The sequence below is a fragment of the Scomber japonicus genome, chromosome 22 (genome assembly GCF_027409825.1).
Source record: "Scomber japonicus isolate fScoJap1 chromosome 22, fScoJap1.pri, whole genome shotgun sequence".
NCBI classification, from domain to species: Eukaryota; Metazoa; Chordata; class Actinopteri; order Scombriformes; family Scombridae; genus Scomber; species Scomber japonicus.
In genome coordinates, this window is record NC_070599.1 from 28,577,766 (window position 1) to 28,590,960 (window position 13,195).

Below are 13,195 nucleotides of genomic sequence, written 5' to 3' on the forward strand. Positions count from 1 at the left end.
CTCGGCTGACTTGGTGCTGTGTTGGTGGAGTGAAGCAGCAAATCTCAGGATTATCAGTCGTCCTCGACCCCCAAAACGGAGGAGTATCACTAACTCCTCCGGGGGATTGAGGCGTCTGTAGTCGCTGGCCCTCTTGAATCCGTTTATGTGATGTGTTCAAGTGAACGGGTAAATTTCCTTCTTTGCAGACAAGTTGAAGTTCCTGAGAAGAAATAAAAACGCGAGGTAAAGAGGCAGCACACATGCGTCTCCGTCTTCCCTCGGCCATCGGCGGTGCGGAGGGACAGCTTATGCCCCGCCTCCACGTAGGCTCTGGTGATCATCAGCCAATGAGGGACGAGAATCCAAGGGGTTACCTGGGTTTGAAGTTTCAGGGGGCGGGGCCTGAAAAAGGATAAAGTCGAGTTTAAGTTAACCCCCCCCCCCCCTCCAACCCAACACCAGTCTGATCAGGTTTAATGATTCTGGTCTCTTCTTTCTCTCAGGACGGATTCTGGTCCCCTCTAACTGATCCTGGTCCTGGTCCTTCCTGATCCTTCCTGGTCCTTCCTGGTCCTTCCTGGTCCATCTTGGTTCTGGTCCTGGTCCTTTCTGGTCCTTCTTGGTCCTTCTTGGTTTTGGTCCTGGTCCTTCTTGGTCCTGGTCCTTCCTGGTCCTTCATGGTCCTTCATGGTCCTTCCTGGTCCTGGTCCTTCCTAGTCCTGGTCCTTCCTGGTCCTTCTTGGTCCTGGTCCTAGTCCTGGTCCTGGTCCTGGTCCTTCCTGGTCCTGGTCCTTCCTGGTCCTTCTTGGTCCTGGTCCTTCGTGGTGTAGGGGTTTGTGTGCTCAGAGGATCCTGGTAGCTGTTCTGTCTCTCAGGGTTTCCCTCGGCAGCCTGGTCTCCGGTGATGGGTCAGACTCTTAGTCACGTGACTTCACTCCAACTTTCTGACACTGTGAAGTTTTAACAATAAAGTTGAAGTTAAATTTTGTTTCTCTTTGAAGATTGTTTCAGTTTCAGCCTCCGTCCACATTTTATTATAATCATTATTTTATAGATAAAACCAACATGACCCAGTTAAACAGTGTAAATGAGTTATAAACTGTTATTATCACTTCACTGTTCATTTCATGTGTCGCTCTAAAGATGTGAAATGATCATAAACTCAGGACTGAAGCTTTGAAAGAGATTTATCATCAGGAAGAGACAAAACATCTGTAGATAAAACATCTGTAGATAAAACATCTGTAGTTAAAAGTCTATGTACATTCTCATTTGTCCAGGTCATAGTTATTTCTAGTCAAAATGATTCCAAGGCAACTGGACTTAATTGTTATGAACTGATGAAGACGCTTGGATAAAAGGCGAAACGTATTCATAAGACAATCTAAGTCCAGTTGCCTTGGAATCATTTTGACTAAAAATCTGTAGATAAAACATCTGTAGATAAAACATCTGTAGTTAAAACATCTGTAGTTAAAACATCTGTAGATAAAACATCTGTAGATAAAACATCTGTCCTGATGTGACGGCTGCCGGGTTTTATTCGGCGCCCCCTGCTGGACACAAAGACTCAGTGACTCGTAGACGCTGATTGAAATAACTTTATTTGCATTCTCGGTGGTGATGTTAACATCAGGAAGAACAGGAAGGGTTAAACAGTCATAAACATCATGAAACCATGCGACCAATCAGAATCCACCTGGCCCCCCTGTCGCCGTGGTGACATGGTCACATGGTTCCACTCAGAGGTAGGTGATCAGTGACGTCAACCTGACGGGTCGCGGCCTTCAGAGACACCCGAGGTTTGTTTAAAGGGTTACATTTAAATATTCCATTTATTCATTTACGAGATGCGACTTTGGAAAAAGAAGAATTATTGATTTGTTTTTGACATTTTAATGATTATTCTTGAAAGATCTGATATTTAGATTTTTTTTTCAGGTATTTTATTTAATTTCTTAACTCTATTATATATTGTTATCCTCATCCACTAATCTATTAATTTCTAAATTAAAAAAAAAAACATTTTAAATTCAAAATATAATATAATTATATTCATTATCATAATATAATTCATATTGAACCTAATGTTCATAATGTTCCTTCTTATTTTTGTTGAATTTCTTCATTTTTAAGAAACAAACAAACTTCTGCTTCGACCCCTGAGAGGTCGCGAGCCTCAGGTTGAGCACCACTGAGTTGAAATCTTCTTCTTCTATCTAAAGACAAACATTCATAAAATATAGATTTATATTCATATTAAACACTTTATAAATACGTTGGAGTACAGCTGGAGGATATAGGAGGGTCCAGAGCCCCGTACAGCCAGAGAGCAGCTGTTACCGTGGTGATGACTGTCTGTCGCCGCGGTGATGACTGTCTGTTGCCGAGGTGATGACTGTCTGTTGCCGTGGTGACGATTGTTCGTTACCGCAGTGATGCCAAATTCACACTCATATGAGCCTGTTGGATGGTGACGTTATTTTAAAGACAAGCCGGTTATTATCTGGAAGTACAGCTTGAGTCTACAGAGGTTTGCTTGCTCCAAAAACAGAAAAAAACATAAATGAAACATTATTTATGATAAATACTAAATCATTTTTATTGTGTTTTAGATAAATATCTATGTTTGTTCAGTTGAGGGGGTTTTTTTTAAACCTTTTTTTTGGCAGGAAAGAACTTCCATATTTTCCATAATCGGGGGAATCTGACTGAAATCTCATCTGTTACCATGGCAACAGCAAACCACAAGCCTAAATCACCATTACTAATTATATGGAAGCTGTTTTCTACCAAAAAGAGCAAAAAATGGAATTGGAAGTTGGAATGCAAACATGGGCGTTCAACATGTTGTTTACACTTATGCATGTGTTGTGTACATCACTTCTTACATGTTAAATGCAGCAAGAGAGACGGGATTGTTGCTAATTAATGCTCATAGAGAAGCATCAAAGGATGGGAATATTAGTGCTAAAGAGGCATATATCATATTAAATCATGTTAGAAGTTTGACAGGTTTGATGATTCAAGATTTTAACGATAATCCAGATATTGTGAGGAAGACATTAAGGATGCAATTCAGATTATGACCTCACTCTTTAGTAGTATAAATTTAGTACAACTACTTTTTCTGTGTTTTTGATTAATGTGCAAAATTTGAGTCGACATGTATCGGATTTGGCACAGCATTTGCAGCTTAACTGTATTACATCCTCATTTTAAACATAAACATAAATAGTTTTAGTTTTCAAAGCAATCCTCAAAGTTTATCTTAGAGCAGCAACAACCCAGCACTGATAGCACTGCAAGGACAACAGTATGGTGGAGTGGGCCTGTATAGTGCAAACAATTTGGCTTCTAACATTATCAAAGTGCCGCCGTTCAGTTTGGAATGTTTGATTTATATTTCTATAAAATAAAACATATTAATAGCCGTCATCTACTGGCCCATCATATCCCATGTCTCGGCAAATTACTTGATTAGCTGGATCCAAAAGTAAACTAGTCGCAGTCATGGGAGATTTCAATGATGATTTTGAAATGATCAACTATGTGTAAATATCTAACCAACTATGGGTTCAACATGTAATGCAGCCGACAGCAGAGAAGGAGACATTCATTAATTGTGTGTTTGTGACATATTTTAGTGATCATTCATCAATTTTGAAACTGACATTGAAGAATTGTTGTAGATGTAAGTTGTATGGTCATTTATTTTTAGAAACTGTGACTATTAGCGGTTGTTTGTTGTCTGTTGAATGTGACATCATAAAGTAATATCACACTAGTAACAGTTGTAGATGAAAGTTGTTGAGTTACAGTTTTTTATTTACATGATAAATGTGGTGCAGGTTGGACCATATATTAAAGTTAGAGTAACTTCCTGTGTTCACTATGTGGCACTAGTTAACCGTAAGCTACTAATTATTCATCATGTTGTAGTGTATAATGTGTAAACACGCCATGTGAGTTTCATGTCTGACTTCCTGTACCAGTAAGCATGGTTATGACTATGACTCAACATTGACACATAGATGTGTTTGGGACTCATCTTATCAATCATGAGAAGTTTGTGTCTGTTAAAGTTACAGCAACTTCCTACTTTATGGCAAAACATCAAAGTTTGCTGCATCGCTACGGCAACACTGTTTGATGTAGACTTTAGATTTTGATCACTTTTATATCGCACAGGTCTTAAGATGGCACTGAGTGAATTTGGAGACGGTCAGGTCAAATCTCTGGGAGGAGTTCTTCATGAGGCGGGAAATGATGAAAACAATGCCAAAACCATAAATTTGAATACAAATGGCCGACTTCCTGTTGGAGTTAGGATATGTCTGATACACATGCATCATCGATGTGGTGGGAGGGGGTGAAGTCGTACCATTTTGCCAGGAATTCCTCTTTTATGGCAGAACATGGACATTTGCCACATCGCCACGGTAACCAGGTGTAACAGATGTGAAAGATTTTGATAACTTTTCATCTTAAGGTCTTCAGATGACACTGAGGTTAAAACTTTTTAATGTCTAAATTAAAAATGTGAAGATTAAACTTCTGATGATGTTTTTAATTGATTATAGATTATTATTTAGTATTTATCTCACTGTTAGGAATATTTAATCATAAGTAGGAAATATATAAATAATAAATGAACGATGCAGTCGGCTGTCTGGTTACCGTGACGACGGCTCAGACAGGTGTTGGACAGCTGTTCTCCGCTGACACGAGGCTCTGCAGCCGCGTCTTCAGATTAATATAAGAATAAATATTCTGATATATTTCTGATTATCTGCAGGAGCGGGAGGTGTTCCCGTCTCCATGGTGATGGTGGTGATGATGATGTCATCCTTGGTTACTCCTCGTGTGATTGGTCCCTCTCTCTTCATCATCAGTTTTCAGTCACTGTTTATTTCCAGTTAAAGTTTTGGTTCGTTCCTCCTCAGCTCCGCGCCTCCCTCTTGCCGTTTCGTGGCTTGTTGCCGAGCAACGCGTCCATCTCGGTGATGAGGGGTGGAGTCAGCTGAGTCAGAACCTGCAGAGACACAAACAGACAGGAAGTTGTAAAAATAAGAAAATGATCAAATTAGACGTGTACGTGATAATAAAGAAATTTCTACTACTCCGACCAATCAGCAGGGGGGATGGTGAGGTCATGACCCGCCTTACTCTGCCTCTGATTGGCTGCTGCTCAGGCAGGAGGACTGGGATTGGTTCAGGTTAGGGCTAAAACATGAGGGTAAGCCAATCAGAGGCAGAGGAGGGCGGGTGTTTGTTTTGGTCGTTGCCGTGACGATGTGTGACCATGATTGTGTGGGGCGGAGCTTCTGCAGGGAGGCGTGGTCTCTTTACCCTGATAGAACCCAAGTTCTCCAACAGCTGGTCAGTGTTGGACACTCCAAGAAGAACCGAGCTCACACCTTCACTGCGGAGACACCAGGCTGAGAGACAGACAGGCAGACAGAGAGAGAGACAGGTAGAGAGACAGACAGGCAGAGAGAGAGAGAGAGACAGGTAGAGACAGACAGGGAGAGAAAGAGTGACAGGCAGAGAGAGAGAGAAACAGGTAGAGAGAGAGAGACAGAGAGAGAGAGAGAGAGACAGAGAGAGAAAGGCAGAGAGACACAGAGAGAGAGAGAGAGAGAGAGAGAGAGAGAGAGAGAGAGAGAGAGAGAGAGAATATTTATTTCTTGATTGGGTAAAACTGTGCAATCTAAACTCCTCTAAAACTCATGTATGTTAATATAGTGGACAAAATATATTAGGAACAGCAGTCAGTATAATGATCCTAACACACCTCCATCACCAGCTATCACAGGTGTGAAGAGGTCAGTGAGTTTATAGTGTATATACAATGTGTGTGTGTGTGTGTGTGTGAGTGTGTGTGTGTGTGTGCGTGTGTGTGTGTGTGTGAGCGTACCGATGGCGAGTTGAGCAGCGGTGCAGTTCAGTCTGTCGGCCAGCAGGTGGAGATCTTTGATTTTACTGAGCTGCTTTTTCCCCTCATCACTGTAGAGACGCTCCTTTAACCACGCATAGCCCTGCACACACACGCACACACACGCACACACACACGCACACACACACACACACACGCACACACACACACACACACACACACACACACACACACACGCACACACACACATGCACACATTGTATTGATCACCACAGTAACAGATGGTCTTTCATCCAGCAGCCTGTGTGTGGAAGATGGATGATGTGTGTCTAACAGTGTGTGTGTGTGTGTGTGTGTGTGTGTGTGTGTGTGTGTGTGTGTGTGTGTGTGTGTGTGTGTGTGCACCTTCATGGCGGCTCTGGAGCTCTCAGGGACTCCATCGTTGTATTTCCCCGTCAGCAGGCCACTGGCGAGCGGAGACCAGGTCATGGCTCCGACCCCTGAGAGACAGGCAGACCTCATGTTGAACCACCTCAAGCCTACAGCTGCGTCCCAGAGACCAACTGGACTCCACTTAAAGGGACAGTCCCCGCCTCTTTGAACACATGCAGGTGTGTGTAGGTGTGTACAGGTGTGTATAGGTGTGTGTAGGTGTGTATAGGTGTGTGCAGGTGTGTGTACAGGTGTGTACAGGTGTGTATAGGTGTGTACAGGTGTGTGTATAGGTGTGTGCAGGTGTGTGTAGGTGTGTACAGGTATGTGTAGGTGTGTACAGGTGTGTGTAGGTGTGTACAGGTGTGTACAGGTGTGTGTACAAGTGTGTGCAAGTGTGTGCAGGTGTGTGTAGGTGTGTGTACAGGTGTGTACAGGTGTGTGCAGGTGTGTGTAGGTGTGTGTACAGGTTGTACAGGTGTGTGTAGGTGTGTACAGGTGTGTGTAGGCATGGGCCGGTTACCGGTTTCAAGGTATACCACGGTATGAAAAAGTCACGGTTTCAAAACCACTAAAAATTTCCGTCATACCGTTCCTGCGGTATGAGCTGTTTTTTTTTAATGTGACGTCTCGTCAGAGAGAGAGTGGAGGTCCCTGGTCGCGTGCAGCTGCAGCGTAAAGTAGCGCACCTCCGGTTGCTGTTACAAGCAGGTAGCTCTGCAGGCTGTATGATGGCTGAAAGGAGGCGAGACCCCCGAACTTTCCTCCCGTCTAAAAGCGCCAAGTCAGCTGTATTTATACTTATAAGGCTACCGTAAAAAGACAGACGGCCGCGTCTTGGAGGAAGAAGGTCCCGGACAGTAGCAGCGCGAGGAGGCAATACATCCTATATGATCGTGAGCAAGTCTCCAAAAACTGTTGAGATTCAGTTTTAAGCTCCTGCTGCATTTATTTATTTATATTTATCTTAGATGTGTTTTTACTTTTTTCAATTATTTATGTTCTGATATCTTGAGCCACAGGTTCAGTGATTGCATTTATTTGCATTTTGTGTTTTTTTTTTTCTCACAAAAAATAATCAATTTATGTCGTGACTTGAGCTGCAGGTTTAGCCTCAGTTGAAGGACTGCACTTTTTTTTTTTTTATTTAGAAATAATTCAGTTATTTTTTATTATCATTTATTTTAAATACATATTTACTAAAAATAAAAGACCGTTCAATGGGAAAAATTTTTTTGTTTTGTTTTTAAATACAGACATTTCAAAATATCACATTTTATAGCCGTAATCATAAAACCGTGAAACCGTGATATTTTTACCTAAGGTTATCATACCGTCAGAATTTCATACCGGCCCATGCCTAGGTGTGTGTAGGTGTGTGTAGGTGTGCACAGGTGTGTGTAGGTGTGTATAGGTGTGTATAGGTGTGTACAGGTGTGTATAGGTGTGTATAGTTGTGTACCGGTGTGTACAGGTGTGTATAGGTGTGTATAGTTGTGTACCGGTGTGTGTGTAGGTGTGTATAGGTGTGTATAGGTGTGTGTAGGTGTGTATAGGTGTGTGTAGGTGTGTACAGGTGTGTATAGGTGTGTGTAGGTGTGTACAGGTGTGTATAGGTGTGTGTAGGTGTGTGTAGGTGTGTACAGGTTTGTGTACAAGTGTGTACAGGTGTGTGTAGGTGTGTATAGGTGTGTGTAGGTGTGTGTACAGGTTGTACAGGTGTGTGTAGGTATGTGTGTAGGTGTGTGTAGGTGTGTGTAGGTGTGTGTAAGTGTGTGTAGGTGTGTATAAGTGTGGGTAGGTGTGTGTAGGTGTGTGTAGGTGTGTACAGGTGTGTACAGGTGTGTGTAAGTGTGTATAAGTGTGTGTAGGTGTGTGTAGGTGTGTGTAGGTGTGTACACGTGTGTGTATGTGTGTGTAGGTGTGTACAGGTGTGTGTAGGTGTGTGTCTAACAGTAGGTGTGTATAGGTGTGTGTAGGTGTGTGTAAGTGTGTGTAGGTGTGTGTAGGTGTGTGTAGGTGTGTACACGTGTGTGTGTGTATGTGTGTGTAGGTGTGTATAGGTGTGTATAGTTGTGTACCGGTGTGTGTAGGTGTGTATAGTTGTGTACCGGTGTGTGTGTGTAGGTGTGTATAGGTGTGTGTAGGTGTGTGTGTGTAGGCGTGTATAGTTGTGTGTAGGTGTGTATAGGTGTGTATAGTTGTGTACCGGTGTGTGTAGGTGTGTGTAGGTGTGTACAGGTGTGTGTAGGTGTGTGTAGGTGTGTGTACATGTGTGTACAGGTGTGTGTAGGTGTGTATAGGTGTGTATAGGTGTGTGTGTGTGTGTGTAGGTGTGTATAGTTGTGTGTAGGTGTGTGTAGGTGTGTATAGGTGTGTACCGGTATGTGTGTAGGTGTGTGTAGGTGTGTGTAGGTGTGTGTAGTAGTACTGGACAAATAATTGAATATTAATCGTGATATCGATTTTAGCCTCCCACGATTATAAAAACATAATAATCGACATAAAGCGATCACTGTTCCCGCCCGGCGCGGCGCACCTGTGGCATAAATCCAACCCCTCCCGTCTTTCCCAGCTGATTCTGGCCCCGCCCCTCACGTTAGACCCGCTGGAGGAACGCTGTGTTTCTGGGAGACTTAAAGGCCTTTGGTTGACCAGAAGAAAGGTAGGACTGAGACATCTTCATCACACAGCTATCAGGACGCTGCTCTCTCACACGCGCTGCACTGAGAGTCACACACACACACACACACACATGCGCCCGCAGTCACTCTCCAGCACGCGCTCTTGCTCGTTCGCTCCAGACTCCGGGAGATTGTGTCTCACGTGCGGGCGTCAGGGAGAGTTGGGATGTATGGATGACATCATATATTAATGTCTGTTCACTTCTCAATGTGAGAAATGAACAGGTGTGGCCTGAGAGCGCGTGAACTGCTTGACACAGTGCTCACCATCATCAGGTGTGTGTAGGTGTGTGTAGGTGTGTGTGTGTAGGTGTGTACAGGTGTGTGTAGGTATGTATAGGTGTGTGTATAGGTGTGTATAGGTGTGTGTAGTTGTGTGTAGGTGTATATAGTTGTGTGTATAGGTGTGTATAGGTGTGTGTAGTTGTGTGTAGGTGTGTATAGGTGTGTAGGTGTGTATAGGTGTGTATAGGTGTGTGTAGTTGTGTGTAGTTGTGTGTAGGTGTGTATAGGTGTGTACAGGTGTGTGTAGGTGTGTGTACAGGTATGTGTAGGTGTGTATAGGTGTGTGTGTGTGTGTGTGTGTGTGTGTGTGTGTAGTTGTGTGTGTGTGTGTAGGTGTGTGTAGGGGTGTGTGTGTGTGTGTGTGTGTGTAGGTGTGTGTAGGGGTGTGTGTGTGTAGGTGTGTGTGTGTGTGTGTGTAGTTGTGTGTAGGTGTGTATAGGTGTGTGTGTGTGTATAGTTGTGTGTAGGTGTGTGTACAAGTGTGTATAGGTGTGTGTGTGTACAAGTGTATATAGGTGTGTGTAGGTGTGTATAGGTGTGTGTGAGTGTGTGTGTGTGTGTGTGTGTAGTACCTATCTTGTGGTAGAGCTCAGGCAGGTGTAGTTCCACTTTGTCTCTTTGGAAGTAATGATACTCCGCCTGCTCACACACTGGAGGGACCAGGTTAAACTGACGGGCAACGGAGTACGCCTCCTGAGACAGGTGAGACAGGTGAGACGGGTGAGACAGACAGGTGAGACAGACAGGTGAGACAGGCAGGTGAGACAGGTGAGACTGACAGGTGAGACAGACAGAGACAGACAGGCAGGTGAGACAGGCAGGTGAGACAGACAGAGATAGACAGGTGAGACAGACAGGTGAGACAGGTGAGACTGACAGGTGAGACAGACAGAGATAGACAGGTGAGACAGACAGGTGAGACAGGTGAGACTGACAGGTGAGACAGACAGGTGAGACAGATAGGTGAGACAGGCAGGTGAGACAGACAGGTGAGACAGGCAGGTGAGACAGACAGGTGAGACAGGCAGGTGAGACAGACAGGTGAGACAGGCAGAGACAGGTGAGACAGACAGGTGAGACAGCGACAGGTGAGACAGACAGGTGAGACAGAGACAGGTGAGACAGACAGGTTCAGATTGTGTCACCATGATCTCGACGGCGTTCCAGCGTGAGGTTCCCCAGTACATCGCCATCCCCTGATCAATCACAAACGTCATCGCACGCACAATCTCTGCACACACACACACACACACACACACACACACACACAGACACACACAAACACGCACACACAGACACACACAGACACGCACACACACACACACACACACAGTATAAATATATGGGACAAGCTGTTAGTAAAGGTGTGTGTGTGTGTGTGTGTCTGTGTATGTGTGTGTATATGTGTGTGCATGTGTGTGTGCATGTGTGCGTGTGTGTGTGTTTATGTGTGCGTGTGTGTGTGTGTGTGCGTGTGTGTACATGTGTGTGTGTGTGCGTGTATGTGTGTGTGTGTGAGTTCTGACCCTCCATCGGAGCGTTGATGTCGCTCCTGTTGGCGAAGACGATGTCCACGTAGTCCAGCTGTAACCGGGACAGAGACCCCCGCAGACCTGCAACACACCAGCCACCGTTACTATGGCAACCCCGCCATAACCCCAACCGGGGGTTCTCCCACTCTGAGTCTGGTTCTGAGGGTTCTTCCTGTTAAAAGATGTTCTCCCACTCTGAGTCTGGTTCTGAGGGTTCTTCCTGTTAAAAGATGTTCTCCCACTCTGAGTCTGGTTCTGAGGGTTCTTCTTGTTAAAAGATGTTCTCCCACTCTGAGTCTGGTTCTGAGGGTTAGGGCTCTATGTGGAAAGAGCCTTCACATGACTCTGTTGTGATTTGGAGCTTTATAAATAAAGATTGATTGAACCAGGACACCTGTAAAATCAGCCCTGAGCTGTCAATCATGTGTGTAGTGTTTCTAGCGTAGTGTTTTCAGTAGAGATCAATGGTTCGGTCAGTGATTGGTTGAACTAAACGAGCATCTGATGATGATGTCATAGTCACATGGTCTTATCTTTAACGTCTGTGGCTGTTGTTGAAACCTGAGGAAGCAGATGTGTCACTCTGATGTGTTTTCTTGTCATATTTACAGTAGTTTGTGGAGGTTGGATGAAAAGCTGCTGACAGAGAGGAGAGGAAGAGTCTCTGCAGCTTCCTTCCTTCCTTTCCTCCCTCCTACCTTCCTTCCTAACCCTGCTGCTGACAGAGAGGAGAGGAAGAGTCTCTGCAGCTAAATTTAGTCCGTCGTGTTTGTTTGTGTCGTGTAACGAAGCTTTCTGAGCGTCTTTATGTGCTGACGTCGTCGCTCTGCTGACGGCTGCTGTCGGCACCAGTTACCTCCAACGCTCTGTCAACCTTGTGAAGGATAAACCCTCTGAAGAGCATCTCAGAAATCACTTTACAGGTCATTTAAGGAAACTTTCTGATGCTCTGATATGAATTAAAGACTAAAAGACAAACTTTATTCTGCTGATCTGACACTTTACAAGTTCTCTAATCAGATGTTATTTATGTGAATGTGAAAGGAAGGAAAAGGAAGGAAGGAAGAGGAAGTCTCTACCTGAACAATATGATCCATCACAGTGTTCTCAGTGGATTGCATTACATTATTATAGTTGTAGCGGCTTTCCACTACCTTTTAAAAAAGTGTCTGGTGAGGCAGAATAGTTTTAGTATTTGTGTGACACGCTGCTGCTGTTCCATGAGAAGCTCACTGAGTCCAAAAGAAGTTTCAGAGTTTTAATGAATGAATGAATACTACAGGCTTTACACGCTCCCATACGATGTTATATGTGTATCAAACAAACAGCGATAATAACCTACCTAGACCATAGACTGTATAAAAGAAATGGACGTAACATCCGTGACGTCACCCATTGGTTTGTGGACTGCTGCTCAGAAGCCAATAGTTTCTAATCTAGGCAGCGCCATCTTGAAAATTTCAGGTGCATGCTGGGAAAAATAAAAACACGGATTCTACTTATATGGGCATGAGGCGGGGCCATGGACGGACGTATGGGCGGGGCCAACAGTGGAGTGGGGAGGTTGCTATGGTTACGAGGGCTGGATCTCGAGGACATTGGTCAATCAACCTGTCAATCAGGACGTAGCCACGCCCCCTAATGCATACCCTGCTTTATCGTCACATATAAAATCGGGGAGGCCAAAATGTCCCAAATGAACATCAGACTGCATTGAAGAAGGCTTTAAACTAGCGATTGAGACCATAAACACATTTTGAAAATGTTTACTGAGGTTAGAAATCAAGTGAGAAGTTGGTGAATTCTCCATTGACTTGTATAGAGACGGTCGCCCCCTGGTGGCCTTTTGATAGAATGCAGCTCTAAGTTACTTCTCCATTGACTTGTATAGAGACGGTCGCCCCCTGGTGGCCTTTTGATAGAATGCAGCTCTAAGTTACTTCCTGGTTGGCCTCATTTCAGAGGACTGGAACTCCCCGCCTGACCTAGACTCGCCTCCCTCCCCAGTGCAGGTGCAGCAGGTTCTGATATAACCTACCGGCTGTGGCTACAGTGCCCATGTGACCCCAAACACTACATATCACCATGGCAACAAGACAAAGCTAATTAAACACAGAATAACTAGTAAACAAATCAATATATGGCTCCTACAGTAGTTGACAGTTATTTTCCTACAAACAGCTGATTCCAGCAGACTGAACATGGACCTTCATGTTACTGATCACGTTTTACATATCATATCACATATAGATCGTATTTCACAGTTAATGAACGAGGCGGACACGTGAGGGCAGGAAACAGCTGCTGTAGCCACGGAAACGACTTTCAGAGTTAAAGCTTCGCAGACGATTTCCTTTATGAGATTCTTTTAGGTTAAATTT

General features: G+C 44.2%; 2 protein-coding genes across 8 annotated transcripts in view; one reads left to right on the top strand and one right to left on the bottom strand.

Annotated features, from left to right (window-relative positions):
- The window catches only part of LOC128384133 (H-2 class II histocompatibility antigen, A-F beta chain-like), a 226,345-nt gene that overhangs the window by 3,451 nt on the left and 209,699 nt on the right, over window positions 1-13,195 (top strand). For 2 of the 7 annotated variants that reach the window (XM_053343717.1, XM_053343720.1), the window contains exon 6: window positions 486-522. In XM_053343717.1, the coding sequence (XP_053199692.1) occupies window positions 486-511 (26 nt within the window). In that variant the 3' untranslated portion in view covers window positions 512-522. Of the gene's footprint in view, window positions 1-485; window positions 528-698; window positions 760-13,195 lie in introns of those variants that run through there. The other 5 variants (XM_053343718.1, XM_053343719.1, XM_053343721.1 and 2 more) reach the window with 5 other exon arrangements.
- Window positions 4,925-13,195, bottom strand: part of LOC128384172 (voltage-gated potassium channel subunit beta-3-like) — a 17,404-nt gene continuing 9,133 nt past the window's right edge. The window contains exons 8-14 of the mRNA XM_053343760.1: window positions 10,809-10,895; window positions 10,428-10,513; window positions 9,855-9,975; window positions 6,287-6,381; window positions 5,903-6,023; window positions 5,335-5,423; window positions 4,925-5,017 (exon numbers count right to left, since the gene is read on the bottom strand). Coding sequence (XP_053199735.1) covers window positions 4,925-5,017; window positions 5,335-5,423; window positions 5,903-6,023; window positions 6,287-6,381; window positions 9,855-9,975; window positions 10,428-10,513; window positions 10,809-10,895 — 692 coding nt within the window. The remainder of the gene's footprint in view (window positions 5,018-5,334; window positions 5,424-5,902; window positions 6,024-6,286; window positions 6,382-9,854; window positions 9,976-10,427; window positions 10,514-10,808; window positions 10,896-13,195) is intronic.